At 39.7% G+C, this 27,074-nt stretch overlaps 1 protein-coding gene across 4 annotated transcripts in view; it reads right to left on the bottom strand.

Moving 5' to 3' along the window:
* LOC106550713 (vascular endothelial growth factor receptor kdr-like) overlaps positions 1–27,074 on the bottom strand; it is a 241,718-nt gene that overhangs the window by 110,059 nt on the left and 104,585 nt on the right. For 3 of the 4 annotated variants that reach the window (XM_087728031.1, XM_087728032.1, XM_087728034.1), the window contains exons 8-9: positions 26,660–26,780; positions 23,373–23,545 (exon numbers count right to left, since the gene is read on the bottom strand). In XM_087728031.1, coding sequence (XP_087584157.1) covers positions 23,373–23,545; positions 26,660–26,780 — 294 coding nt within the window. The remainder of the gene's footprint in view (positions 1–23,372; positions 23,546–26,659; positions 26,781–27,074) is intronic. The other variant, XM_087728033.1, reaches the window with a different exon arrangement.

The raw sequence follows: 27,074 nt of genomic DNA, 5'->3' as shown, positions 1-27,074 counted from the left end.
CAGAGATTACTACAAAAAATATGAAGTGACATTATCTGGCATAGCTTAACCATATGTTTAAGACTGAACTCTGCTGTTCCTTCCTATGCATAGTTGTTCATCACTGCCACTCACTTGCCGACTTGTCAACTGGCTATCTTACGGCAGAGTTTCTTACAACATTTCATTCCAGTGAGGGTCTTCCAGCAGCCTTAAGCACCACAAAGCAGCGATTTTCCAAGAAAAATTAAAAAGGACAATTCATTGTCCTTTTAGACCCATCAGCCAAAAGTTCTGGCTTTCTTCTGTTTGATGACCATGAGTGAAACTAATCATCACCATTCCTCCCCCCCCCCCCCCAGTATAGCCCATAAAGGTAGACCATGGTGGAAAACCTCCAGTGATGAGAGGAAGGTAATCTTTTAGTTCTTAATTCAGCCATTCCCAGCTGAAGACCCTTTGTATACCGTCTACATACTTCTGAATGTGATGATTTTTCTGTCCCAACATATCTGAGGGACAGCCATTTAAAGAAGTTGTTTACCAGGATGAGTAAAGACTGAGTTGTTTGATTAAATCACATCTTGTGATGGAATCCAATGAGGAGGTGAAATCCAGAGCAGTAAGAGGCAACTCAGCCCAGAGAAAGAGAGGGAAGACAACCCCTCCCTAATGGTTCCCAGAGTATATTGTTGATGCAAAGAGTCCCCAGATTTTCTCTAGAGGTATCAGACAGGAAAAAATTAACAGAAGAGAATAACAGAATAACAGAGTTGGAAGGGACCTATGAGATCTTCCAGTCCAACACCCTATTCTGGCTGGAAACCCTCTACCATTTCAGATAAATAGATGTCAAATCTCTTCTTCAAAAAGTCCAGTGTTGGAACAATCACAACTTCTGGAGGCCAGTCGTTCCACTGATTAATTGTTCTAAATTTCTCCTTAGCTCTAGGTTGCTTCTCTCCTTGATTAGTTTCGAACCATTGTTTCTTGTCCTGCCTTCAGGTGCTTTGGAAATAGGTTGACCCCCTCTTTTTTGTGGCAGCCCCTCAAATATTGGAAGGCTGCTGTCATGTAACCCCTAGTCCTTCTTTTCATTAAACTAGACATACTCAATTCCTGCAAGTGTTTTAGCTTCCAGTCTCTTAATCATCTTTGTTGCTCTTCTCTGCACTCTTTCCAGAGTTTCAACATTTTTTATACATCATGGTGACTGAAACTGGATGCAGCATTCCAAGCGTGATCTTATCAAGGCATTATAAAATGGTATTAACACTTCACCACATGTCATTCTTGCTTTTAAATCAGCGTTTATACCCTGAAAGTTTTGGAAGGCCCCATTTCATCGAATCAGAGAATCGATGAAAGGGACCTTGGATATCTTCTAGTCCAACCCCCACCCCCACACTGAGGCAGGAGACCTTATATCATCCTGGTCCAATCTTTTCTCACTGATTAATTTCAAACTTTTCTTTCTGAATCAGAAAGAAACTATAGAATAGAAAATAGAAAAAATAGAATAGAGAAAATGTACAGATGAGCAGATGATGTACAGTTGTCCTGGGGTGGCTTTCAAATGTGAGCTGAATCGATGCTTCTCACAAGAGTTGGAATGCAAAGAATTGGGGAGGGAGGTTGCTATTTTGAGCCACTTGGGTTTGCATAAGAATTTGCATAAGCAGCCTTTCATGTTGTTTTTCTTAGCGTTTGTCCCACATTGTTGCAGGAGCCACTTGTTTTGCACTGTGCTTACCTAGTTTTTTTCAGCCAAACTCATTAGCGCCTGATGTGACAAGAAGTTTTGTTTTTCAGCTGGATGCTGATTTGGGTTTAAAGGGAGAACCTGCTCCAAAGTCAGCCAGGTACGTTTTGGATCTAAGAGAGGCCTGGATCATAGATCTCCTTGCGCCTGACCCAATCTCTTAACCATTGAGACATACTGGGTCTCTGGAAAGCATCTTCCAATCCATGGAAGTTTGATCGTGAGACTTTTGTTAAACACATCTTTGTTCCAACTGGTGAATAAAACCCATAGAACGGCTTGCCTGAAAAAGAGGGGTGGTTTCTTAAAAAGAGATGGAATTCAAGTAGTGGAATGGCTTGCCTTCAAAAGTTGTGGGTGCTCCATGACTGGGGGCTTTTAAGAAGATAACGGACATCCCTTTGTCTGAAATGATACAGAGGCTCCTGCTTGAGCAAGGGGTTGGGTTAGAAGACCTCCAAGGTCCCTTCCAACTCATGATGCTGCTGCTGATGAAAATGTCCGGTTCTCAAGTAGCCGGCACATTCTCCTGGCTTTGCCAGGTAGAGAAATTCTCCCCTATTTCTAACTGTTCTCATTCCACTCAATGAAAGAGAATTTGCTCTTGAAGATTCTTCTAAAATGCCTTTCAAAGGAGGAGAGCATTTTTCTTCTCATCACAAATTTGTGCAAAAAGTTGAAAAACTGTTTCTGCCCTGCATTGTGTCAGATCTGCAGGTGACCCACACTGAAATGTACAGTTTTTCTCTTTTCTTTCCAACTCATTGCCTTTGTATAAAGAACAAAAGAAACTCTGGTTTTTAAGCAGTTCCTTTTCGGTATGCACGATTGCACATGTGGCCACAACCTATGCCAAAATCTCTATATAATTTGAGTCACACATGATATTAAGCATCTCATGATGAATTTAATGAGACAAGGACTTCAAAACAAAGTTGCTTTTAAAAAAAATAAAAGCTTCTGTCTTGCCTAGACAAACATTCCTACCTAATTGGAAGGAACTGGAACTTACTAAAATGACACCCTTGAAAAAAAAATTAATAAGAGGTGAATTGGCATGAAAGCTTCTGTTGACACCAGTGTCACATATTGCTACAAATAACCTGCTTTGTTTTTAGATGCACAAGTTTAATTGCTTGAAGTCTCACCCAGCCATTTAGTTTGAGCCCATTTTCTGAATTCCAAGCTTAGCAAAGCAAATTCAGAGCCACTTGATGAAATTCTGTTGACAGGCTCAAATGCTTGACTTGTTCCAATTCAATGTTTCCGATTGATTCAAAAAGTCAAGTTGATTATATATGTTAGTTCAGCCCTGAATTGACTTGACAAAATGATCTTTTTGCCTTCCAAACTGCACCATTAATTTGATGCATCCAATTCAGTAATTGATCTGAAACATTGTTCCAATTTGGAAAGATGATCTGATCTGATTAAATCACTTTGGAAACTTGAACCAGTTCGAATATCAGATTGACCTCTGATGTCATAATGATACACGGCTTGTTTTCTTAGATGTAGATCATTTGATAACTGCAATATGGGTGGATTTACACATAGAAAAGAACATCTACCAGATACATTGCAATTTGGAGAGAAATAGAGTAGAATTGCAGCTACTTCCATAACAGAAGCATAATCGAAAACTTTTTTCTCCAGCATTGCAAGTCTGTGTGACTCAGTGTCCCCATTCCTATTTCTTGATTCCCACCCATGCAAACATTTTATTAAATATGTACATGAAACATGCACACCCAATGTTCATATATCATGCCAACTCTAAAATCATTTTTTTTTTCAAAAACAAAGTCTATGGTGGTTTAACAAAAAGGCTCAATTCTGATTGTTAAGACAATGACAGTCCACATGCATTGCAAACTTCACAACCCATTTCCTGTAGTTTAAAGCTTGGGTGCAGATTGCCTCATGTCATGACTGACTTTCATGAACATCCACTTGTCTGGTTGTGCATGGAATAGTATAGCAACAGTACTTAGATTTATATACTGCTTCACAGTGCTTGACAGCCCTCTCTAAACAATTTAAGCATCTTGCTCCCAACAATCTGGGTCGTCATTTTGCCAATTTTGGAAGGATGGAAGGCTGCGCCACCTTTGAGGCAGTCAGGATTGAACTGATGGCAAACAGCAGAATTAGCCTTCAATGCTGCATTCTAATCACTGTTCTTAGTCTCCTGCTTGAGAAGGGGGTTGGACTAGAAGATCTTGAAGGTCACTTCCAGCCATGTCATTTTATGTTCTATGAAATTCAACTCTCAGAATTCTCCAGGTAAATTTTTTGCCTTCTGGTAAAAAAGTAATGTTAACTAAAAGGTTGACTCAGTCTTCCATCCTTCCCAGGTCGGTAAAATGAGGACCCAGATTGTCACTGGCTCTTGTTACTTTTAAAGCCTGGGGAATGGACAAATTTCACTATGTGAATAATTTGCATGGTTAAAGAAAATTGGCATGGCATTTCCTAACTCTATTTAAGCAGAGCATCATTTGCAAAAAAATATACCCCTGTATTGGGGATTTCTTTTTTTAGTTTAATCTTAAAATAACTACCAGAACCCTAAATTCTTCTTGCCTTGATATATTCTGCTCTTTCAGGAAATTATCTTAAGCCAAAGAAATCCTAACTATAACAGCAATTAATATTGTCTGAAGCTTCACATCACTACAGATCCTCACGCCTAATATAGATTAAGGCTTTTACAATGGAAGTCGTTAAAAAGAGACAACTCTGAAATAGAGATGCTGGATTCCAAATGTAGGATGGAAGTAAGAAAGAATATTGTTTGCTGTTCTTCTGGTTTGTAATTCCTTCCCAATGCAAAGTAAATTTAATTACATCAGAGTTTGATTAAATTTAATCATGACAGACCAGGAAAAGTGAAGATTCAACAGAAACATAGTTTGGGACCAGAATTGGCAACTCCCCAAAACAACTGCCACGTTTCAAGGGGAATTTTGGCACTCTATTGATCAAATCTGCACATGACCAATTTAGTTTCAACTTTGCAGCACACCTAACAATTGAAAATAACAAAGGGGACCCGTTAAGAGAGAAAACATTAGAAGGCCCATGGCCTATAATGACCACTTCAACATTTATCTTAAACAGTACAAGTAGTCCTCAACTTCTGATCCCAACTGGAAACAGAATGCACAACTGTTATGATGCCCTTGGCATAGGATCCATGCTCATTCTCCAACCTGAGACTATGAAATACATACAGCATCTACATGCTCCTAGGTGAGTTGTATTGGTTGCAAAGCATGCAAGTAGAACTGAAAAGAGTGCTCAAGATGGGTGTGTGGGTTCCCTAAATCAGGAGACATTAGCCTTTTGCAGGTTTAGCTGGGAAGTTCGCTTTCAGGTACAATGCTACACATTTCAGGAGGTCCACCTATTCTCCAAAGCACTAGAAGGAAGGACAAGAAGCAATGGATGGAAACTAATCAAGGAGAGAAGCAACCTGGAATTAAGGAGAAACTTCCTAACAGTGAGAACAATTAACCAGTGGAATGACTTGCCTCCAGAAGTTGTGAATGATCCAACACTGGAAGTTTTTAAGAAGAGATTGGATAACCATTTGTCTGAAATAGTATAGGGTTTTCTGCCTAAGCAGGGGGTTGGACTAGAAGACCTCCAAGCTCCCTTACAACTCTTTTATTCAGTTATTCTGAATTTCCATTGCCAAGCAAGGCTGTTCTTAAGTGAGTCGTGTCCAATTTTACCACCTTTTCCCCACGGTTATAAAGCAAAGCACTACACTTGAATCTCATGGTTGTTAAGTGCATACAGCTTACCCCACTAACTGCTCGTCAGAAGTCGGCTGGCAAAATTGCAAATGGTGATCATACAAACCTGCAACTGTCATAAGTATAAGTCAGTTGCCAAGCCCCAGAATTCTGATCATGTGATCATGGAAATGCTATGACAGTTGTAAATGGGGTGACCATTTCTAAGTAACTTTTTTTTCAGTGCCATTGTCACTCGAAACAGTCACTATTTTGTAGGTCAAGGACAATCTGGATAGCAGTAACTCTGATGATTAAAATAATAACACTTAAGTACAGAATCTTGTAACAATTATAGAACAAACTACACTTTCACCTAGCATAACTTCATATGCTTCAGTATGTGAGAACTCTTCTGTGAAACCATAAGATTGCATCCTGATGGTTTTAGGTTGTTTTATGAGGGGTGGATAAATACAATGGTCCCTTGGTACTCAACTGCTTGGAAACACATCACATTTGGTATTCAATGTGTTTTGATGTCCTGGTACTCATACTTTGTTTGATACTCAATGTACAAGCTAGAGCTTGTTGGTGTTGGTTGCCTCTAGGTTCATTACATTGTTCCTTATGGGAAAAATCTGTTTGGTCCTCATTGCATCTCAGAACCAATTAATGACGAGTACTGAGATACCAATGTGTTATCCTTTTTTCTGTTGAGACTGTAAGCCTTGTTAAATATGGGCAAATCTTACCTTTTCCCTCTTTCTTTTATTTTCAGGGAGACGTAAGTACAGGTAGTCCTTGACTTACAACAGTTCATTTAGTGACCCTTCAAAGTTACAACAGAACTGGAAAAAAATGACATGACTGTTTTTCACACTTATGACCGCTGTAGCATCTCCGTGGTCACGTGATTAAAATTCAAATGTAATTGACAACTGACTCATGTTTATGACGGTCGCAATGTTCTGGAGTCATGTGATCCCTTTTGCGACCCTTTGACAAGCAAAGTCAATGGGAAAGCCAGAATCACTTTACAACAGTGTTACTAGTGTAACAACAGTGATTCACTTAACAACTGTGGGAAGCAAGGTAATAAAATGTGGCAAAACTCATTTAACAAATGTCTCACTTAGTGACAGAAATTCTAGCCTCAATTGTGGTCATAAGTGGGGGACTACTTGTACCAGGAACAACAAACATAGTTTTTTCATTTACTCTCTTAGCATATTGGATATAGATTGAAATTCAGCCAATTCAGTTTCATTAAATTCAAATAATAATCTTTATTGACCATTGCAGAAGTTAATAATCCTAAATGACCACTGGAGAAATTCCAACAAGGAAAAGAATTGCTCAATGAAAAGATAATTTTAAAAATCATGCTAAATTTAGGCAAGGAGTTAATTGGAGCTAAAGAAAATTTAAGGAAAAAATTCAAAGTCATTTGGCCACTCATATCTCATGCTTTGGATGCCAATTGTGTATTGTCTCCTCATTCAGCCAAATAGCTAAACCTTGCTATTAGAAAATCTAAGATCAATTTTTTAAAAACAAAAATCAAGCTAGCTGCTATATCTCTCCAAAGGGTTGTTTCTGGGCTGAGAAATGAATTTGTCCCTGTAATTACCAGATGTTATAACATTAGCTGTGAAATGCTAGTTGTTGCTTGTTCATTGCCTCCTATCAGGAGGTTGAAGAAAGCTAAAAATTTCAAAACTGTCTAAGAATTATCATCTAACATCTTATGACTAACTAACACTTTGCAGTTTGTATCATGATTTATGTTGATTGCTTTTATTTAGTATCTTATGACTATCACTGAGTATTGTATTATGATTTATGATGATTGTATTTTATGATCATGATTTATCACTTGTTGCTTGTATGTACACTGAGACAAATTCCTTGTGTCTAATCACACTTGGCCAAACAGAGTTTTCTGTTCCCTTCCATTCTGACAAAATTTGTGATGTTTAGGGGCAAACGTTGTGTTTTGTTAGAGCCAATCCTAAGAACTGGAAAAGGCCACTGAATAGCTAAAACCAGTTTGTATCATTTCATAAAATGGCCTAATAAATTTTCCAGACAGCTTTGTCAGAAATGCTGTTGCGGCATAAAAAGTCCCTGGAAAGATCTTTATAAAATTTCAGTTTATTTGTTTTAGGGTGAGAAGGAAAAATTTCCTTGCTTCACTGTAAGTAGTTTCTAAATCCCCTGTACTTGCTTTGTACTCTGGCCCGGAATAATTATGTTCTCCCACGTTTCTCATTCTTGACTCCCCAGGCTGTGTAGTCACCAGCTGTTTGTTAAGATCACCTTTTGCTCTCCCCCCCCCTCCAAAATGCTTCAAGACGTTTGCACCATGGAGCTCTGGCTCTCAACAGAAATCTCCTCCAAGAAAACACAAACATTGCAAACCACCAACTTCTTGGAGGCTCTTGATGTGCAAATATGTAAAGGAAGAATACCCCGCCCCCAACCAATGGGTTACCTCTTGGAGCTTCATGAGGTCTCTACAGAAAACCAACAGAAGTGCTCTTGCCAGATTAAATACCATCAGTCTCCAAAGCAGGCTGGGAGTATGGGTGGCCCAGGCAGAAAGCTTCTTACATGTGAGGAATAATCCTTGCAATTTAATGCTTGCAAGGGCCCAGAAGTTAAGTGGGAAAGACATTGCTGGAATCTTCTGATGACAAGAGGTTCACCTGGATCTGCCCTCAGATCCTCTCTAGGTTTGATCAAGTTTGAACAGGGCAGCACATTCTGGAGTTTCAGCCCTACACGGCCTTCTTTAAATTTACTTCTTTTCTTTCACAAGTCACCATGTCTCTAGCAACTCCCAACCCTCTTTCTAATGCTAATCTATTTGTAACCTTAACCCTTGCTGTCGTGGATCCGGAATGGTCAAAATGGTGGGACCTCTCCTGTTATTCTGCTATTTTTCTGATTAGTCGCACAACCAGCTACATGTTTAGACTGAATTCGGCATTTTTTTATCCACATATATAGAACATAGAATAATAGGCTTGGGAAAAACCTTAGAGGTCTTCTAGTCCACTCCTCTGCTTGAGCAGGAGACCCTATATTATTCCAGACAAATGGCTGTCCAGCCTCTTCTTAAAGTCTCCAGTGTTGGAGATAACCCACAACTTCTGGAGGCAAGCAGTTCCACTGGTTGGTTGTCCTCCCTGTTAGGAAGTTTCTCCTTACTTCTAGGTTGGATATCTCCTTAATTATCTTAGACTAGTAATATCTACTTCTCTCAATTATTCATCAATAGTAAAAATATCGTGATGAAATATTGTTCAATAACAACAATATTACTGTTATCTATTTGTCACAAGGTCAGCCAAATGTTTAGACTGGATTTGGCATTTTTATTATTATCATTATGGGTAATCTACAAAAACTTAGTTAGAATTCAGTATTGCAGGCAAACTCTGCCCACAGCCAAGAGTTTGATCCTGATGGACTCAAGGTTGACTCAGCCTTCCATCCTTCCAAGGTTGGTAAAATGAGGAGTCAGATTGTTGGGGGCAAAAAGCTGACTCTATAAACCACTTAGAAAGGACTGTAAAGCATTGTGAAGTAGTATTTAAGTCTAAGTGCTACTGCTGTTGCTATAAGATCTTAACCTTCTCATTTCCAAAACATTCTCAATTTGATGATTATTGTCAGTTTGGGAAATTTTGCTACAGCCATTAATCAGATGGTCAATTGTTTCATCCTTTTCACTACAAAAGTGACATTTACTCTTGTTAATTAAATGATGAATTATAACTTTCTTGCAATGAGTTGACAAAGCTTGTTCCTGAGCTGCTAAAATAAATTATTAGATGTTTCTGAGTTAGTGTTGACTCTTGGCAACTGCCCGGACACATCCTTGCAATTTTCTTTGCAAGTTTTCAGAAGGGATACATCACTGCCACCTTCCCAGGGCTGAGAAAGAAGGACTGGCCCAAGGCCATCAGTAAGTGACTTCATGCCCAAGGTGAGAACAAAACTCAAAGTCTCCTGCTTTCTAAGGCTGCACTAAACTGGAGGTAAATTTGTTTGGCCCTATTGGCAAACTTTCTTGGATACCCTGATTAAGTCTTGCTCATCTTACCTGCAAACATGCACGGTTTATAGTCTGGACATCTTAACATGATATTTGCACAATATTTGTAAATATCATTTGCATGATATTTTAAATTGATGGCCCTTGAAGTATGTATGAAATTGTTTCTGGCAGTTAGCATATAGAAACAATTAATTTCTACTTTATTGTATGTAACTGCAATCAGTCTATGTCAGCTTTTGCTATATAAGATAATGAGACTTTGGACAATGATCAAATTATCATTATAATAATAAGGCTCATCCAATGAAGCTAACTGGAAGGAGCTGTAGGACAAACATTCTTTCTCAAGCACAGAATTAACATCTGGGGTTCATGGTCACAAGCTGCCTTGTTGGCTACTTACTTTTGATGGCTTTAAAGTTGAGTGGAACAATTTGAAGAGGATGGTTCTACCAAGGGAGTCCCTTTGATACAGTGGTGAAGGCATCAGGCTAGAAACCAGGAGGCTGTGAATTCTAGACCCACCCATGAAGCTGACTGGGTGACCTTGGTCCAGTTACTTTCTCTCAGCCCTAAGAAGGAGGCATTGCCAATATCTAGGTGGACCATGAAATATAATAATAATAAGAAGTATAGACTCTATATACGTCATCAATGTCGCTCTGTATCAACAATTTATCCTTCTGGGCGATCCCTGCTATCATCTCCACCATGATTTCTTTCAGTTTCTCCCCTCTTTCCTCTGGGATATTTTGAAATCTGAGAAAGAAGGCTGACTTTTCTAATTCCAACATAGCAATCTCATCTTCCAACCTTCTATTAGAATGTTCACTTTCCTTCATTTTTACTTCTAACTCTTGAATTTGACCCTCCTGTTTCTCCATTTTTGCCCAAATCTCCTTTTGCTGTAAATTCAACTGTTTCAGTTCACCCCTCATGTCTCCCATTTCATTTTTGATGTCGGCCAGGGATTTTTCGGTGATCTCTTGATTCCTAGCAATATTATTTTGTATCGATAGCAAAGTTGTCTGTATACTTTGCAATGTGGGTGCCTTCTCTACCCCAGCCATATTGTCTAAAGTTCTGTGTGTTATTGGAGGAGTTGAAGATGGGGACGGCTGAGTAGGTAATGTCGAGGTTTTTTTCCCCACCTTTGCCCAGCTCATATCAATTAAGTTAAGAATATCCCACTGCTTCATAAGCTATCAGCTACCAGTTTGAGCAATGTTCCAACTTATTTTGCTGCTATCTATACAGAAAAATATATATAACTATAGTCCCATAAAAAGGTCTAAAAAAGGTACAGGGAAGGGCTCATATCAGGAAGAAAGGAAAGAGGGGGAGGCAAATACATCAACACAAAAAGAAAAAAAAGAAAAAAAACAAACCTCAAAGAGAAGGGAATAAAAAAGGAAAAAAGGTTCAACTCGAAGTGTTCCCCTCAAGTGTCCAACGCCAGTTCCAAAAGGAGAAAAGAGAAAACAATGCACACGGTGGATATAATATTGACTGTCTCACGTGGAGCCTCAGCGCAAAAGTTTTCCAAAGGACTTAATAGCAAGCAGGGCAAGTTCGCTGATTACTCAGCAAAGAAGTTTTCCACAGGTCTTGATAGCAAGCTAAGCAGATTCGCTGGGTACTGTCAGCTATGCCTCTGGGTAGAAAAAAAAAAGCTTCCCTCTTCTGTTTCCACCAACCTAAGCCGCCTTCAAAGACTCTTTATAATGTAAATCCGTCTTCAATTGTTAGTTCATTTACTCCTGTTTGTCTTAATTGCCGCTAAAAGTCCCATCAAAGAGGAAAAAAAAGATTGCCAGAGATGCAGTAACCAAATAGTAAATCCAACTTACACTTCAAAAAAGTTAGGGCGTCCAGATTCACTCCAAAAAAAATCCTACGCCAGACAAAAATGCTGTATCATGGCTGGGACAGCTCACGCGTCCCTCTCCAGGAGTCTGGGATCAATGCAGAGCCTCTGTTTAGCCGAGGAGATTGCACTTCCCCCCGCCTGCAGAGAAGCACCTCTATTCTTCGCTGGGTCCCTCCAAGACAGCGAACGGCAGCTCTCTATGCCGCCAGACCCCCTGATTGTCAGCAAAGCTTCGGAGCAATCTCCAAGCCTGCCGCCATAGCCAATGACGTCACCGGAAGTGCACGTGAAGTGCACGTGAGGTTTACTAAGCGATCTCTGAGGGAAGAAATTTACCAGAAGGCACGTGATCAGAATACCATGTGTGCGGGGGAGATGGTCATAGTACTAAAACAGATACCAAGAAGAGTGAGGGAAAGGAGGCAGAAATATCAGGACCTAACAACACAATTGAGGAAACTTCAGGTGATGTATAGGTGGCTTTTCCCAGAAGGGCTATCTTTTTTCTGGCAAGGCCAGAGGTTTCGGATTGAATCATTGCAAGACGCGCAAGACTTTATCGAAAGCCAGCTGAAAAAGGGAACTCAGAATAACGAGGGAGAACTGGACAATAAGAGCCAAGGAGAAGAGCGAAAGAGTAGTGTCCCGGGAGATGAGAAAGGGGGAAATGAGAAACAAAGCAGAGATGAGAGACCGCAAACCAGGCAGACAACAAAAGCTAAAGCCTTAAACAAATAAACATGGCGGATGAACTTCGCTTAATTTCCTTAAATATAAATGGTTTGAATTCACTAAGAAAGAGAAATAAAATACTAAATGCTTTACGGAAAAAGAACTGTGATTTGACATGCTTGCAAGAAGTACATATAGCGAACCACCAGCAAAATGTGTTGTATTACCCCCGGCTGGGTATAATGTATACAAGCTTAGCAGATGAAAAGAAAAGGGGCATTGTGTTGTATGTTAAAGACCATATCGATTCTAAATTGGTGTATACGGATGGGGAGGGTAGAATATTAATGGTCGAATTGAAATTTGGTCGATATAAAATCTTGCTGGTGGCCGTATACGCACCGAATGACAACCAAAGTACCTTCTTTAGAAGGTTGCATTTAAAAATTGCAGAGTTAGGCTATGATCATATTTGTGTGGTGGGTGACTATAACGCGGTGGCAGATAGGACAATGGATTACAACCCAGGAAACATCCAAAAGGGGGGGAAATTAAGAGAAAGGAGGAGAGTTCTCCCCAAAACCTTTGAAGACATGAGGGAGGAATATGAATTAAAGGATGTATGGCGTGAACTCCACCCACAGAAACAACAATTTACTTTCTTTTCACATAGACACCAATCCTGTTCTAGGATCGACATGGCCTGGTTGACACCAGAAATTGGGGACTTGATTAAGGAAGCAGCAATTGAGGTCAACACCTGGGCCGATCACAATCCACTCTTATTGGTGTGGAAGGGAGTAAGGCAGGGGAGGAAGAGAAGGTGGATGATGAATACAGAGATAGTGAAAGAACAAGAATTTCAGCAAATGTTTAAAAGGGAAATGAGGTTTTTTTTTGAAGAAAATAGGAAAGGAGTAACCCCACAAATACTTTGGGATACGGCCAAGGCTTATATGAGAGGCCTAGCTATTAAACATACAATAGGTACCCACAGGAAAAAATTAGAAGAGAGGGCAAAATGGGTAACTAAACTGGAGGTGGTAGAAAAAGCCTTGCAACAGAACCCACTAGACGATAGGAAAAAAGAAGAAATGGCTAGAATTAAGCATGGGATCTCTCTTTTAGACCAGGAGGATGTCGCCCGAAAACTTAGGGGGATTAAGCAAAACTCTTTTGAGCATGCTAACAAACCAGGTCGCTGGCTCTCTTATAGACTTCGAAAAGAAAGAGAGAGCAGACATATAGCTCAACTGCAGAATAGTAAAGGGGAATTAGTAGAAACCAAGGGGGAGAAACAGGAAATTATCCAAGGCTTTTTTCAGCAACTATATAGTAGGGAAGAAGTTTCTGAGGTCCAAATTAAGGAATTTTTAGATAATGCAAATCTACCCAAGATCTCAAATGAAGCAAAAGGGGTACTGAACCAAAAGATAACATTAGAGGAACTAGAAAAGGCAGTTAAAAAAATGGGAAACAACAAAACTCCTGGCATGGATGGTTTGCCAGTTGAAATCTATAAATCTTTTTTGGAAATTTTAGGACAGGAGATGATAGCAATATTTAATGCTGTCTTGACGGACTCTATTGCACCGAAATCATGGGCCGAGGCTTATATAACCCTTTTGCCTAAAGTTGGAGCTGACCGTACCCAAATTAAAAACTATAGGCCCATTTCACTTTTGAATGTGGATTATAAAATCTTTGCAGCTATATTGGCAGATAGACTCAAATTTTTCCTTAACAAATTTATACACTCTGATCAGAACGGCTTCCTGCCGTCAAGGCATTTGAAAGACAATGTCAGAATTATTTTGGATGCCTTAGAATATTATGAAGCTCGGCCAGATAAACAAGTGGCCTTTATGTTTCTTGACGCACAAAAGGCTTTTGATCGGGTAAATTGGAATTTTATGTTGTCACAACTAGAAAACATGAAGTTTGGAGAAAGTTTTTTAAATGCAATTCGGGCAATTTATGTACGACAAACCGCGACAATATTGGTAAATGGAGAAGAGGCGGGTGACATTGTGATTGGTAAAGGCACAAGACAAGGATGCCCGCTATCCCCCCTACTGTTTATCCTCACATTAGAACCCCTTCTTAGAATAGTGAGAAGCGATACACAAATTAAAGGGTTACGAGTTAAAGCTCAGGAATTCAAGGTCCAGGCTTTCGCCGACGACCTTGTCTTTATCCTGGAGGACCCTATGGAGTCTGGGATACAACTTTTATGTAAAATAGAAGAGTACGGTAGGATAGCGGGGCTATGTATAAACAAAGAGAAGACAAAACTGCTAATTAAAAATATGACTCTGAACCAGAAAAGGGAAGTACAAAGCCTGTTAGGGATCAACATGGCCCACAAAATACAATATTTGGGAATTTGGCTGACGGAGAGATGTTCCTCTATCAAGGTAGATAACTATATGAAATTACTACAACAGGTATCCAAAGATATGACTAATTGGAGTAGCAAACAATTGTCTCTGATGGGCAGGATCGCGACAGTCAAGACTTATGTATTACCAAAATTTTTGTTTTTGTTTCAAACGGCACCAACTAAATTGGACAAAAAATTTTTTAAATCCTTGGAGACAATAGTGACACAGTTTATATGGCAAGGCAAGAAAGCACGAATTAAAGCCCAAACTTTACAAAAACGCAGAGAACTGGGAGGCTTCGGAGTACCCAACTGGGAAGCATACTATAACGCAGCAATCATGACATGGGTGAAAGATTGGGTGATGCTGAATAGAAGGCGCCTATTGGCTATAGAGGGACATGACCTCCCCCAGGGATGGCATGCCTCCCTCTGGCAAGAAAGAGACACCCCCCATAGGTACTTCATGGGACATTATATTCGGAAGATTTTGATGGGGGTCTGGGAAAAAATGAGGAAAAAATATTATCTTAGGGTTCCGTGTTGGTTGGCACCATTAGAAGCCTTAACGCATCCGAGTTTATTTAATTGGACAAGAAACATAACATATAAAGATATTATGACAGAAGAGGGCAACATAAAAACAAAGATGGAATTAGAGCAACAGGGCAGGAATTTGGAATGGTGGGAATATTTACAGGTTAGAAACAGGTTTAAAAGTGATAAGGCACGTTTCGGGATCTACCCAAACCCTCAGGGGCTAGATAAGATCTTGTTTGGTGGAGACAAAAAAATGTTATCGAAGATCTACCAATTTTTGACCTGCCATGATACTAATGAAGAGATGGACAAAAGCCTTCTAACAGTATGGGAGAGAAACCTAGGTTATGAAATTGAAATGGGCAAATGGTGGGATCTATGGAGTAAGACCATTAAACTTACAACATCCACTGCATTCAAAGAAAACATATACAAGATGGTTTATAGGTGGCACTTCCCCCCAACGAGGTTAGCTAAGATGTTTCCTGGGTTATCTCCATTGTGTTGGAAATGTGGAAGAAAGGATGGCACATTCTACCATATTTGGTGGTCCTGTACTGAGGCCACGAAATATTGGAAAAGGATTAAAAAATGGTTAAAAGAGGTTACCGGGGCAAACATTGAATGGAGACCTGAGAACCTGTTACTAAGCATCAAACCAGATAACATAAGTAGTTCAATATGGCATTTGAGCCTGCATATAATTGTGGCCGCAAGAATAACCTATGCACAATTTTGGAAATCCACCACTATACCGCCGGAAGACGCATTAATTAAAAAGATCTACGAATGTGCAGAAATGGATAGAATGACGGGTTGGCTGAGGGACAAAGGAGAAACAGAACATTATCTTAGCTGGAACCTATGGTATATGTGGGCGAATAGGAGAACAGCAGGGACTTAAAATGGGGAAAGCTAACATAAGTACTGTAATAGATCCCTGAATCTTGCAATGAGAAGATGTGGCTTAGAGATCTAATAATGAGGAAAGAAAGAAAAACTGGGCTGTGAATGACTGTCACCGTGGGGGGGGGAGGGGGGGTTGTATGTCTAAAACGGTATCTGTATCTGTATGTTTTTCTTTATATTGTTATGTATGATTTGTCTTGTTTATGTCGTTGTATTTTTGTCGCTGTATTGTGTTTTTCTGTTTTTTAAAGGTAATGTTTAATAAAAACTATATTTAAAAAAAAAAAAAAAAAAAGAAGGGAAAAAAATAAAAAGAAAAAAAAAAGAGAAAAAGAAAAAGAAAAGATAAGGATCGAAATATAATAATAATAATAACAACAACAACAACAACAACAACTCTGCTGTTGCCGGTCCCAAGCCCAGATGAGAAAGGAGGAGGGTTGGGATCAGGTTGGCAACCTGACCCCATAAAAAAACCCCGCCAACCCATACAATATGGTGAAAGAAACAAATAAAAATTTTATACCGTATCGGTCGTCGCGCGGGTTAACAAGGGCCACAGCGGATGTTGGGGTCCCTGAACATCCGTCGACAAGTGGGCTACAAGTGGGCCAGCCAACAAAACGACAAAAATATAGTGCAGATGAAAACCGTGCCATAATGGCCTGTTACTACAACTCAGAGCCAGAAAAAAGAGGTTATTTAAAGCGAATGTATGAATTATGGAAACAACAATATCCAGATTCAAATGTTAGTGAACAACGACTAGCAGATCAATGGTGATTTATTATATGGAATAAAGTGTTTAGTGAAGTTGAACTTGAGGAATTTCAGGCAAATTGCAAAACCAAAAAAAACAATATCACAAGTGGAAATAACTGATATTCAAGACACAACTAAAGACATTATAGTAGAACTCCCAGAAGAAGCCCTCGGGGAGGAAATACCACCACCACTAGAACCAGTTATCACTGAACCAACTGATGAACTAACTCAAAAACAAAAAGAATTGAAGGATAAGATCATGGAGCATTTTCTGCTTAATGAGGAAAGGCAACGTTTACCATCACTAAAAACTGTGCCTAAGAAAATTTTGGCCCCTATCATGAAAATGGTTAATGCAGTGTTTTCAACAATTGAATCGGGATCCATCTTGGAAACGAACCAGTTAATGTACAGCGCAGCTGTAATATCACTAATGAACTAGGCATTAAAATCAAAGTACCTAGTCACACAACAGAAAAAGCATCAAAGCCAAAGTGGAAAATCCGATTAGAACAAAAAGTCAAAAAATTAAGGGCAGATGCTAGTAACTTAAAGAACATGCATGAGCAACGGCTTAAAAACAACGAAATCATAGATCGGCTAATCAGAAGATATAGATTGGATACAAGAAACATCAATGAAGCTGTAGAGATTGTAAAACAGCAGATAACAGCAACAGCTAAAAAAATTTAAAGATATGAGGCACGAATCATCCAATATAAACAAAATCAGCAATTTTGGTCAGACCAACGGCGCTTTTATCAAAGTCTTAATGTGAATGGTGACACCAAAAGTGAAAAACCAGAAAAGCAGGCCAGAGTTGAATTCTGGAAAGAATTGTGGGAAAATGCAAAGGACTACAATAAGGAAGCAAAGTGGATACATGACTTTGAGAAAAGCATTGGCAACAAACAAATGCAAGTATTAGAAATAACAACTGAGATGGTCAAAAATCGAGTAAAAAAGGTAAAGAATTGGACATCACCTGGAAAGGACCAATTACATGGTTTCTGGCTCAAATATCTGACCAGTTTACATGCAATATTGGCCAGGCAACTGAATGAAATTTTACAAAAGAGCCAAATTGATGAACGGTTGACAACTGGAAAAACATACTTGATTCCGAAAGATGCAACTAAAGGAACAACACCTGAAAACTACAGACCAATAACATGCTTGCCAACAACCTTCAAATTACTCACAGGCATTATTGCAGATAACATGATGGATTATTTGGAAACAAACAACATCTTGCCAGTAGAGCAAAAAAGCAACAAAAGAAGGACCAGGGGTACAAAAGATCAGCTCCTAATTGATAAATGATATTAGAAAATTGTAAGAACATAAAAACAAACTTGAATATGGTCTGGATTGATTACAAAAAGGCATTTGACTCACTGCCACATAGTTGGATCATAAAATGCTTAGAAACAACTGGCATTAGCAAAAATATTACATCCTTTACTGAAAATGCGATGAAACAATGGAGAACTGAGTTGGCAGTAGGGAATGAGATCTACGGAATGGTTAATATCAAGCGAGGAATTTTCCAGGGTGATTCACTTTCACCTCTTCTCTTCATCATCGCAATGATCCCACTATCAGTAATCTTAAAAAAAAAATGAAATTAGACTACCAAGCAGCTAAAGAAGCTGAAAAAATTTCGCATTTACTATATATGGATGATTTGAAACTCTATGGAAAGTCAGAAATAGAAATCCAATCATTGACAAACACAGTCCGAGTATTCAGCACCGATATTTCAGTGCAGTTTGGCATGGAAAAATGCACCACTGTATCCATAAAAAGGGGAAAAATCACTACATGTGAGGGAATTGAAATGCCCAATGGCCAAGTAATTAAATGCAATGAAAATGAAGCCTACAAATACTTAGGCATTCTGCAGTTGGATAACATCAAGCATGGAGAAGTAAAAACTATTGTCAGGTGAGAGTACACCAACAGAGTTAGGAAAATTTTGAAATCTAAATTGAATGGTGGAAATACAATCAAGGCCATAAATACCTGGGCAATACCAGTTATAAGATACACAGCTGGTATAGTTAACTGGACACAAGCTGATTTGGACATTTTGGACCGAAAAACTAGGAAACTAATGACAATGCACTACAATTTACATCCACGTGGTGATACTGATAGACTGTACCTGCCCCGAAAATCAGGTGGCAGAGGATTATTACAAGTGAAGCAAACAGTTGAAGAAGAAAAACATGCACTGGCTGATTATTTAAAAGAAAGTCAAGAACATCTATTAATCGAAGTAAAGAACAAAAATCTACCGAAGGCCCAACAGACGAAACAAGAATACAGAAAAGATGTGATAAAATCAAGAATGGAGAGTTGGCAGAACAAAGCACTGCATGGCCAATTTCTGGAAAAAATAAAAGATAAAGTGGACAGTGAACAAACTTGGTTATAGTTAACAACAGGTACATTAAAGAAAGAAACAGAGTCACTAATCCTGGCTGCGCAAGAACAAGCTATCCGCACAAATGCCATTTTTCAAAATTGAAAAATCCTCTGATGATGCCAAATGCAGACTTTGCAAAGAAGCTGATGAAACTGTTGATCACATACTCAGCTGCTGTAAAAAATTTGTGCAGACTGACTATAAATTGCGGCACAATTCAGTAGCACAAATAATCCATTGGAATTTGTGCAAAAATTATAATATTAAAACAGCAACAAACGGGTGGGAACATCAGCCTGAAAAAGTCACCAAAAATCAGATGGTCAAGATCTTGTGGGATTTCCGTATACAAACGGACAAAATACTGGCGCATAATACACCAGACATCACACTGGTTGAAAAAAATAAGGTCACAATCATAGACATCGCAATACCAGGTGATAGCAGGGTCGCCGAGAAGGAACATGAAAAAATTGCAAAATACCAGGACTTAAAAATTGAAATTCTATTTCAATAGAAATTCTATTTCTATGGCACAAACCAGCAGTGGTAATTCCAGTGGTAATTGGCACACTGGGTGCTACTCCAAAAGCACTGGAATTACATTTAAAACAGTTAAAAATTGACAACATCACCATCAGTCAAATGCAAAAAGCCACACTGCTTGGATCTGCACACATATTACGGAAATACGTTACGACGTCCTAGATCCCTGGGTGGGGCCCGACTAGTAACCAATGCCAAATTCGGTGAAACAACTGGCCGCTTGATACAATTGTATAATAATAATACAGAGATAGTGGATTTGTTTACATCTTGATTGGTTCACCCCAAGAAGTCATAGGTTTATATCAGGGCATTAATCAAGTGGCAATTTGATTTTCAGTCCCTTCCTAATTATTCCTATCATAGAATTGATGTGCGTTTTACAGAATTAACAACCACTGGTGCTTAGAAAACTGAGTGTGTGCTGACAAGGAGGGAAAGTTAAATATATGGCAATTTTTGAAGTTCAGCCATGTGCTAACCATTAATAGTAACAATCCTAATAAATAATAATCTAATAAAACTGATTTTCTATCACTCTGACATAGAACTCCCTATCTCCTTATTCATTTATATTAAAGCCAGTCAAATCTTTGGCAGAAAAACAAATGATTTCTAGGCATTTTTTTGTTACATGCAGGAAGGGTTTTTTTTAAAGAATAATCTGCTACCAAAAATGAAACATCTGTTCTTTATTATCTCTCACTTGTCCTATTTGCAAAGGGATATTTCTCCACAGTGCACATTATCAGCATTCCTTGAGCCAGTCATGTTTTTGATAAGTGACATCTTTACAATAATTGCAATAATGGTTCCCCAATTAATTTACCCTGCCAGGCTGATGCATGACAGAGGAACAATAGGGAGTACTTGTGTGTGAAATTGCACGCAAATTTGGAAGCGGCAAGCTGACAAAATCATTAAGGCTGCTGGGCTGGCTGGACCCGAGGCAACACACAACCAATGTTTGTGTTAGCTGCTGGAGTTCCATGCCAAGCTTGTTTTGTTGGTCCTGTTATTTAGGAACAGTCTTATTCTAATGCAAAACAAACAAGCAATGATTGTGATATTCATTTGCATTAGAGAGCTTACATTAACCGCACTGTAAATGCCACTGATCCAAGCAACTGTTATGTTGCCTAAATTGGTCTTGCAGCCAATCAGATGGGTTTCCTTGCCTACTAGCTGGTCAGATTTGATGATTAAATTTCAAAACACACACATACTCTTTCACATAAGAACACTGTACAAAAAGCTGTTGTAGCTGAGCACTAAGTGTATTCATTTAACAGACTAACAGAATAACAGAGTTGGAAGGGACCTTTGAGGTCTTCTAGTCCAATCCCCTGCTCAGGCAGGAATCCCTATATCAGGGATGTCAAACGCAATTTCATTCAGGGCTGCATCAGGGTTGTGTTTGACTTTGGGGAGCCGGGGTGGGCATGGCCAACTCGATGTGGTGGCCTGAGCGATCTGCCAGCGAAAATGAGCTCCAAAGTTCCGTTTTCAGATACGATGGCCTCCTGCAACCTTCTGCCAGTGAAAATGGACCTCAAGAGGGCTGTGGGTGCCCCCCCCCCCAAGCTCCATTTTCACTGGCAGAGGCACCGCAGGCCAGTCCTTCACTGTTTTCAGGGCACCGCCATGAGCCAAATCTAAGCACAGGCTGGATTCGGCCCACGGGCCTTGAGTTTGAAATCCTTGTCCTATATCATTTCAGACAAATGGTTGTCCAATCTCATCTTAAAAACAACCAGTGTTGGAGCACCCACAATTTCTGAAGGCAAGTCCTTCCATTGGTTGTTCTTACTGTCAGGAAATTTATCCTTAGTTCTAGGATGCTTCTCTCCTTGATTTAGTTTGCATCTATTGCTTCTTGTCCTGCCTTCAGGTGCTTTGAAAACTAGATTGACACGCCCTCTCTTCTTTGTGGCAGCCCCTCAAATATTGGAACAGCGTTATCATGTCTCTCCTAGTCCTTCTTTCCACTAGACTAGACAGACCCAGTTCCTGCAACCGTTCTTCATATGTTTCAGGCTCCAGCCCCCTAATCATCTTTGCTGGTCGTCTCTGAACCCTTTCCAGAGTTTCAGCATATTTTTTATGTTGCGGCAACCAAATCTGGATGCAATATTGCAGTACTAACCCTTCATGTGATCTTGGTTCATATTTAAGCACCAGCAGTCTACTGCAGCTGCCAATTTCATCAATGTATCAATTGATGAATTGTTTTACACATCCATCTCTCTCTCTCTCTCTCTCTCTCTCTCTCTCTCTCTCTCTCTCTCTCTCTCTGTGTGTGTGTGTGTGTGTGTGTGTGTGTTTTCCCACATGCAAGTGCAAGCACACAAACTGACATATTTTTTGCAATTCTTTGTCAGTGATTAACTGCTCCGGCTTTATTGGCATCTGAGGTGTCTGCAAAAAAGTTTAAATGCCCCCCCCCCCCCCCCGGCTCTTGGAATTGAAACCTGGGATTCTTTTTAATTGCATTTGGAGGATTTAAATCACAATATGTGGGTTCCATCTTGATGTTTACTAAACCCCAGGCAAATGCCCTGGTTCTACTCACAGAGATGCCTGGTTGGAAATTGTAACAGAGAAACTGGACTGATTCATCATCTCATCTCTTGATAAAAAAAAGAATATTACTCTAAATAGCTTTTGAACGAAAGAGAAAGTTAACAAAATCCTCAGGACAGGATTCTGTTGTTCCAGCACTTCATAGAGATTACATGGTCAAGGCAGAGTTGAAGTGAACAACTTTAATCTCACAATCCTCTCACCAGCCATCTGAAGCCCACACGTCTCCTGGTGCTTCCATGAAAATATAAGGAAAGCCTCAAGTGGGAACTCATAAAGCATAGACTCATAGGGCTGGAAAGGACCTCAGAGATCTTCTAGTCCAACCCCCTGCTCAAGGCAGATACCATCCCGGTCAATGGTTGTCCAGTCTATTTTTGAAAATCTCCAGTGATGGAGCACCCACAACTCCAGGAGGCAAGCTGTTCCATTGATTAATTGTTCGCACTGTCAGACAATTTATCCTTAGTTTTGGGTTGGGTCTCTCTTTAATGATCTTCTACCCATTACACCTTCTCCTGCCCTCTAGTTCTTTGGAGAGCAAGTCAATCCCCTTTTCTCTGTAATAGCCCTTCAAGTATTGGAAGACAGTTAGCACGGTACCTTTAATCCTTTCTAGGCTCTTTCCAGAAGTAGCTCTACTGTCTCTACTGGATGGAATTCTGTCTTTGAGGAATAGTTGGATAATGTCTTTGCAGAAATCATCCATACAATCTGTCTAGATGCACATTTGGAGGAAAATTTTGAAAGGTCAGGAATGGAGTTGCTAATGTGAGCAACTTTCTATTTCCAAATAACTCCATTTCTTCTATTCCCATCACAGATGGTCCTTCAAATGTCCTTTTTGCTGTGACAGCATCATAGGCTATTAACTGGATGCTATTTTTGCCATGATCTGAATTTTGCTGTTGATCCAGCCTGGTGCTAGAATAGCGATGGTAAGAGTGGCAATTGTGGTAGAAATAACGATAGAAGTAAATGACCTTATAGTACCAACCATTACAGTATCAACCTTGACTATTTGTTCTCGGTCCATAGGCCAACTCAATGGGTGGCCCTTCTTCTTCACCCTCTGTCTGGCCTTGCACCCCAAGAGAAGCGGAAGAAGCCAGAAACTTACCAAGGACAACAAGTTGGATGGTGAGATTTTTATAGAGACCATGCTTGGGGTTGCTCAAATACAGGGTGAAGTTCCCAGCATGCTTCGGTCTCACATCCCTGATGACGATTCTGTACCTCTCAGGATCTAAGTCATAGCAGTCATTGGCCTTGAGCAGCTGCCCATCTTTGTACCTATTTGGACCAGAAAAAACGAGAGTGAAAAACAGCCAAGACAAAGGAATAGAAGGCATCATGTTTCAGAGCTAATTTAATTTTTAAATTTTAATTTAGAGCTAGGACTCTCTGCCCAAGTGGAATGTTCCCTACCCATCCACGAATTGGACTCATCCCACAGTAAATTATCAGTACAGATAGTCCTTGACTTACAACCATTTGTTTAGTGACCATGCAAACTTAGAACAGAACTGAAAGAGTTACTTAAAACCATTTTTTCACCCTAATTACCATTGGCGCTTCCCCACCATCACGTGATCAAAATTTGGCTGCTTGGCAAATGACTCACATTTATTGGGGTCGCAGTGTCCTGGAGTCACATGACAGGCAAAGTCAATGAGGAAGACAATTTCACTTAACAACCATATTACTAACTTAACAAATGCAGCAATTCACTTAACAATTGTGGCAAGAAATTTTATAAAATAGAGCAAAACTCAGTTAACAACTGTCTTGCTTAGCAACAAAAGTTGGGGCTCAAATACAAAGCATTAAAGTTTGAATGTTCTATTGCGATATAAGAGAGTCGGATTGGTGTAGTAGTTAATGCACCAAGCTAGAAATCAGGAGACAGTGAGTTCTAGTCCTGCCTTAGGCACGAAAGCCAGCTGGGTGATTTTGGGCCAATTCCTCCCACTCAGCCCAACCTACCTCACAAGGTTGCTGTTGTGGGAAAATAGGAGGAGGAAGTTGTGAGGATTGGCCACCCTGAGTTATTTGTAAAAATAATAAAGGCTGGAAACAAACAAACAAACATAAGTTTTAGCAAAAAGTCTGAGTGGCTTTGGTCCAATATATTAAGATGGTGGCTGTGATAGTCTCATAGATTTGCACCCTACATGTGACTCAGCTGCCAGCTTGTCTTCTTGGCTATGCACTATGGACATGCTTGAAGACATCGAAGAATTAGAGAACTGAAATCAGAGACTGAAATAAATCTATTAAGAGTTAAACCACCGTGTTATTTGCAGTGGGGGGATGAATAGGGAAGAGAAACATATTAAAGTTACAGCATAATCCATTTCTCTTCCTGCTCCTTTGGCAGGGATTGAAAACTGGGCTGGCAATTGAGGGGAAAAGAGGTTTTTAAAAACTGTTTTTCCATCCTTGGAGTTGAAGAGTTGGAGAGGGGGAGGCAATGATTAGTGTTAGTTGCAGGACTCGGGAGATGTCACCATTTTGTGGGTCTGCTACAGGCATGGAAGAGAGCTAGGGAATTTCTTCCTGAAAATCCTAAATCTGGTTCCTCAGTCACTTTCTCTGTTGGTTCTATCAAACTCAGAACTCTGTTTTTAGGGAGATAAGGCCTGGAGTTTGGATATAGAAAAACAGAGTTGGAAGGAACCTTGGAGATCTTCTAGTCTAGTCCAACCCCCTGCACAAGCAGGAGACTCTGTACCATTCCAGTCAAGTGGCTGTCCAGTCTCTTCTTAAGAGCCTTCAGTGATGGGGGCACCACAACTTCTGGAAGCAAACCATTCCATTGGTTGATTGTTCTGTCAGGTATTTTCTCCTTAGTTCTAGGTGGCTTCCCTCCTTGATTAGTTTCCTTTCATTGTTTTTTGTCTTGCCTTCTAGTGCTTTGGCAAAAGAAAAACCCTCTTCTTTGTGGCAGCCCCTTAAATATTGGAACAGTGGTATCATGTAGTCCTTCTTTTCACTAGACTAGCCATGGCCAATTCCTGTGACTGTTCTTCATATGTTTTAGTCTCCAGACCCCTAATCCTCTTGGTTGCTCTTCTCTGCACTCTTCCTAGTCTCTCAAATATCTTTTTTCTAATGTGATCACCAAAACTGGATGCAATACTCCAAGTGCAGCTTTACAAAGGCATGATAAAATGGCTTGGTTGCAGTTATTTCTTTATATCTCTGTGGTACTGATAGTCCTATGCTTATGACCCCAATTGGAACCAGGATTTTCTATGCTAAGAAAGGCGGTTGTTAAGAGAATCATGTGGTCATTAAACAAATCTGGCTTCCCCCAATGTCTGGCTGGGAAGGTGGCAAATGGCAATCACATAACCCTGAGATGCCACAACCATTGCAAATACATGCCAGTTGACAAGTGCACAAATTTTGATCACATGACTATGGGGACACCTGAGATGGTCATAAGTGTCAAAACTAGCCATAAGCTACTTTCTTCACTCCCACTGTAACTTTGAACCATTGTTATTGAACAATTGTAAGTTGAGGACTACCTGTACACAAAATGGCTAACAGATTGAATGAAAACCTACAGCTGTAAAAACGGACTATAGAACATTAGTTCCTGGAAACTGTTTTCTAAGTAGTGAAGAGTTCACATAGAAATGGCGCAGTCTGCCAAACAGATTTCTTCCACGATGCAGCCATGCACATTTCATGTGATGGAAAAGAAACTGCTTTTAAAATGTTTTGCAAAGGAGAACAACATTTTGTGAAATGGTTGAGATGAGTCATTGGGTCCTTGCACTGAACATAGTTCTAAGCAATCTAAGACAAAAGAGTTTCCATGCCTATCTTGTCTTTTACTGATTTATAGTCTGCAGGTTTATTGATTTATTTGTATCCCTATTCCATTCCAAGGGAAGAGGTCTTATGCAGGACACTCCTCCAGAAGAACCATCTTAGGTCAGGAAGCAAATGCAGCCAGAGAGAAAGGACTGTAAAAGAATAGCATGGGAACAAAAGGAAGGCAACAAATGACCTCGTGAACATCAGCCTCATGAAACAATAAAGTAAACTCAAGAAGAAACATGGAATCCTCTGGCACCCAAATGTGTGAATGTGTGTCTTGTATTGGCAGGTAGATTTTGTTATGAAGTTACCTACTGAACACCTTTGAGTTATTGCTTAAAGATTGGACCGAGAAAATGCAGGTTGAAACCTTTATTTAATTATTAGGTCTCAAGGCAACCTTCCTCATAGGTAACATTAGAGGAAATTATATACAAATTAGGAAGGGAGGGAGGGAGGGAGAGAGGAAGGAGGAGGAGGAGGAGGAGGAGAAGGAGGAGGAGGAGGAGGGGGAGGAACAATTGCAATTATACCACTTTCCCAAATATAATTTTGCTGCATCTTAGTCCTTACCAAGCCACATCAGGGGGAGGGAAAGCATCAACTTTCCAAGCCAGCTTCAGTACTTTTTGTCCTGCATTGGCCTCATAATACAAGTTTTGCCTCTTTTTGACAAAATTAATGAAAGCTTCTTCTTCAATAAATGAGAGAAAGAATAAGAGTTAATTGCTAGTTTACTTTCAAAAGCATCAGATTTTTTTTTCTGGACATCAAAATAACATGTGCAAAAGATAACAAATCAGAAAAAAAAACCAGGCAGATGTGAAATGGGAAAAAAACAAGAAACAGAGTGGCCACAGTTACAAATTTAAAGCATGTGGTATTTATTTTTCATATGTGTAGTGAAATTTTATTAATTTGACTCTGAGGTACAGTTTGATCTGCAGACAATTGTGAAGAAGATCCAATGTATGAAAGCAACAGGGAC

This window comes from Thamnophis sirtalis, unplaced genomic scaffold (genome assembly GCF_051295495.1).
Source record: "Thamnophis sirtalis isolate CommonGarterSnake01/CBP01778 unplaced genomic scaffold, rThaSir2_p1.2 scaffold_13, whole genome shotgun sequence".
Lineage (NCBI taxonomy): Eukaryota > Metazoa > Chordata > Lepidosauria > Squamata > Natricidae > Thamnophis > Thamnophis sirtalis.
The sequence above is the reverse complement of the archived record's forward strand: the minus strand, read 5'-3'. Positions and strand labels throughout refer to the sequence as shown.